The sequence below is a fragment of the Etheostoma spectabile genome, unplaced genomic scaffold, assembly GCF_008692095.1.
Source record: "Etheostoma spectabile isolate EspeVRDwgs_2016 unplaced genomic scaffold, UIUC_Espe_1.0 scaffold172, whole genome shotgun sequence".
In the NCBI taxonomy this organism is placed as follows: Eukaryota; Metazoa; Chordata; class Actinopteri; order Perciformes; family Percidae; genus Etheostoma; species Etheostoma spectabile.
The window spans coordinates 231,169-235,461 of NW_022605573.1; the positions used below are offsets into that span (position 1 = coordinate 231,169).

Genomic DNA, 4,293 nt, shown 5'->3' on the forward strand with positions numbered 1-4,293 from the left:
CTAACATCCTCCTCTCCCCTACTTTCCCTATGGGGTCCAGAGGACAGTCCAGGACAGATCTCTCTCTCTCTGGCCTCCGTCTTGCTCTCCTACTCTCCCTCTCTACTATACCTCTAAGACAATCCACCTTTTCTCTCTCAGTCTCCTTTCTCCTCTACCCCTTCCCTTTTCTCTCTCTCTCTCTCTCTATACCCTTCCTTTTTCTCGCTCTCTCTAACTCTCTTCTCCCCTACTATCCCCCTTTTGTCTCTCTCTCTCTCTCTCCACTCTAACCCCACTGTTTCTCTCTCTCTCTTCCTCTTATCCACCTTTCCTCTTTCTTCTCTCCTCCTCCCTTATCCCCTTTTCTCTCTCTCTCTTCTCACCTCCTTTTCTATCCTTTCTCTCCTCTATCTCTCCCCTTTCTCAGATCCTCCTTTTTATCCATCCATCGCCATTTCTCTCCTCTCTTCCCCTATCCTCACTTTCTCTCTCTCTCTCATCTCTCTCTCTCCCCTTACTCTCTTTCTTCTCTCCTCTGACTCTATCATCTCCTCTCCTCTCTCACTACTCTCCCCTCTTACCTACTATCCCCTTTCGCTCTCTACTCTCTCTCTCTCTCTCTCTCTCTATATCTCTCTCTACTCTCTCTCCCTCTATCCCCCCTTTTCTCTCTCTCTCTCTCTCTCTTCGCTCTCTCTTCTCCTCCTCTCTCTCTCTCTCTCTCTCTCTCTCTTAGCTTATATTATTATTTCGTTATATTGGTGTCTTGTGCTATACCATCCAAGTGTCTCTTCTTAATGAGCTCTTTTCCATTGATTGGTTCCCAGGTGGCGAAAGTGATTTCGACCTCGACGAAGAGGAAGACTTTTCCAAGATTTACAGCAAGGGCCCGCCCCCCAGCGCGCCCCCCTTCTCCTACCTCAGCTTGACGGACAACTCCCAGTCCATACCCGGAGGGACGTCCTACGACTTCTCTCCTCTCTCGTCCCCGGAGAAAGACCTCGCCGGTAAGGGGAGCTAAAGGTTTACCTGCACACCTTAGGGTGTAACTTCCACCTTTCAAAATCCAGTTTGTGTTATGGTTTGGATCAACTTAATTATTTCCAAGATTTCAATCCACCATAGTCCCTAAACGTATGTAGAAATGCAGGAAATGAGATTCAAGTAGAAGACTTTTTTTGGTGGAGGACCCCAGACCCCCCAGTTTAAGATTTGTCATTCAGGTAGCTCGACAGGTAGCTTGTGTCATATTGTTTTCGGTATAACTCTTTTTTTCTTTTCTTTCACAAGTCCAAAATACATTTTAATTAATCAATCAATCAATGTACCGAAGTGGCTGCTACAGTGAGAAATAAGTAGTTAGATCAGAAGAATCTGTAGTGACTTCACCATACACGTTTATGTGAAGTGTGTCGAGAGATTTGCACATTTTTAAGGATGTTTCAGTAGAAGTAGAAAAGAGAAAGGGACACAAATCTCGGGCCGTGAATAAAAAAACCTTCCCAAAGCCGCCATATGCATATTACTTATTGTTGGCAGGATAAAACAACAGACACTGCTGTGTAGAAAGCAAACAAAACACTAATGAATGCCTTTTATTGTTTTTGCATTTTAAGTACAATGAAATTGTAGAGCCACTCTTGTAAGGTTCATCATCGTAACACGTATATAAAAAACCTCATCTCACAACACATTCATTTCTCACACACACACACACACACACACACACACACACACACACCTTTCTACCTTTTTATATAGACCTTAGTGGTCCCCTAATACTGTATCTGAAGTCTCTTTTATATAGACCTTAGTGGTCCCTAATACTGTATCTGAAGTCTCTTTTATAGACCTTAGTGGTCCCTAATACTGGATCTGAAGTCTCTTTTATATAGACCTTAGTGGTCCCTAATACTGTATCTGAAGTCTCTTTATATAGACCTTAGTGGTCCCTAATACTGTATCTGAAGTCTCTTTTACATAGACCTTAGTGGTCCCCTAATACTGTATCTGAAGTCTCTTTTATATAGACCGTAGTGGTCCCCTAATACGTGTATCTGAAGTCTCTTTTATATAGACCTTAGTGGTCCCCTAATACTGTATCTGTAACACTTTCTCACACACACACACACACACACACACACACCACACACACACACAACACACACACACACACACACACACACACACACAACCACCACACACCCTGCAAGCACATCTTAACCATAACATAAAAACACAACTTGCCCACTCTCACACTAAGTGGATAATAAATATTCTGTTCATGTGGATAAAGTGCTGAGTAAGAAGCTTAACTGTTTTTAATGATGCCATTAAAAACAGTTAAGCTTCTTCACTGAAGTTAAGCATAAGACATATTTAGGCAAAGGGTGCACGATTCAGAAAATTTCATTTGATTCGATTAAAATAGATTTTTACGCTCACAATTCGATTGTTTCTGCGAAATTCCTTTGTATATCGACTAACTGCAGCGTGACGATGTTTTGCAGGCGATCCTTTCTACTCGTCCCCTGACTTTGACCTGGCGGACGACGGAGGTAAGACGGAGTTTTATATTCAGCTTCTGGCTTTAAGGGCACGAGAGGGAGTGAGATAACCATTTAAATTCAAATGAAACGGGTTTTCTTGGTGCCAGGACCCTTTTTATAATATTTATAAATATTACATTTTAGAATTATGCAAGTATTTAGTTCAACCGTGACCTTTTTTAACCCTCATGGTGTCCTCTGGTCAAATTAACCCGTTTTCCTATATCAATGTTCTTTTTAATTACCCAAAATAACATGACTCTACTTTCATTAATTTTGGGTCTTATTCAATTTTATAGCATTGGGGGAAAAAATGGAAGTGTTTTTGAAATAGTATTGAGTAAAAGTTGACATATTCCAGTCTGTGATTATCATCAACATCCATTCCTTTGATTTTAGTCTCAATAATTCCTAATTTCTGCTTTTCTAACTCAAACATTAGGTATAATTTACTATGAATGAGGTTTATTGACCATAAACTCCAAAAATAACTAAAACTAAAGTTAATAAGTTATTGTTACGTGCTGTTGAAAACGTCACAAAAGTGACATTGAAAAAAATGACAAAAGTTTTGAAAAAAGGAACAAAAATGTAAGAATAAAGTTAAAAAGAAAAGAGTTGATTTTTGTTAATTTCGACAGGAAGACAACACAAGGGTTTTAGACCTTTTTTTTCTCTGACATTCTATACCGTGACTTTTTTGTGACGTACTAGACTACGACTTTTTGATGACTCGTGACCACGACTCGTTGTTTGGATCAAGTTGTGCGTGAGTGTTAAGTTCACCGACATGTTTGGTCCCTCTGATCTTCCAGAACACACCATGGACTTTGAAGAAAACGACGACTCCCTGTTCTCCTCCTACCCCTCGTCTCTCCCCCGGCCCTCCTCCCCGTCCCTGGACCCGCTGCCCGACAACACCCTGCTGAGGATGAAGCCGGTTCACACCTACTCCCGGAACAGCCAGAACCACACCACCACCACCACCCAGAACCACACCTCCCCCAGACCTGCACCTGGGCCCTTGGCCTCCACGTCCTCCTCTTTCCCTCCGGTGTCGGAACCCGACGCAGCCTCTTCCTCCGCCGCTGCGCCCCCGCTGGACCCCCGCTCGATCTCCAACATGACTTTCTCTTCCCTCCTTGCTCCTTCCTCCTCATTCACTCCGCCGCTTCCTCCTGCCTCCATCTCTACGTCTCCTTCCTCCACATCGCCCTCTAAATCTGTTCCAGCCAACGCCTCCCACCCCGAGCCCTCCTCTTCCTCCCTCCCAGCGCCTCCTGCTGCAGTATCTTCCTCCTCTAATGCAACCTCTTCCAACGCCCATCAACCGTTCCCCTCCTCCTCCTCCTCAGTCCTCCCACCCAATACTCCTCCCACCGCGGGCCCAGCCGCGGCGGACGTCCTCCCGGGCGGAGCGTCCCCCCGCCGGGCCCGCGAGCAGGTGGCCCAGATGGCCTCCCAGAGCCTGCAGCAGCAGCGCGCCAGCCGCATGCTCCTGACCTCGGTGTCCCAGTCCCTGGAGGTGCTGGCCCAGTCGGTCCAGCTGCTGGTGGAGAGCCAGCAGGAGTTCGTGCAGGAGTCCCTGCTCCTGCAGAGGGAGACGGTGGACGTCCTGAGGGATTTCTCCAACACGGCACTCACCATGCTGAGAGACAAAACCAACGGGGGGCAGCTGCCGCATCCTCATCCCGCTGCACACTTCTGAGAAACGGGGATAACCAATCAAAGTGCAGGTAAATGTTGACAGGGGAGGGGGGGA

General features: G+C 45.6%; 1 protein-coding gene across 1 annotated transcript in view; it reads left to right on the top strand.

Annotated features, from left to right (window-relative positions):
• Positions 1-4,293, top strand: part of LOC116685738 (flocculation protein FLO11-like) — a 17,949-nt gene that overhangs the window by 11,910 nt on the left and 1,746 nt on the right. The window contains 3 exon segments of the mRNA XM_032510649.1: positions 810-989; positions 2,493-2,540; positions 3,347-4,276. Of these exon segments, the coding sequence (XP_032366540.1) occupies positions 810-989; positions 2,493-2,540; positions 3,347-4,239 (1,121 nt within the window). The 3' untranslated portion in view covers positions 4,240-4,276.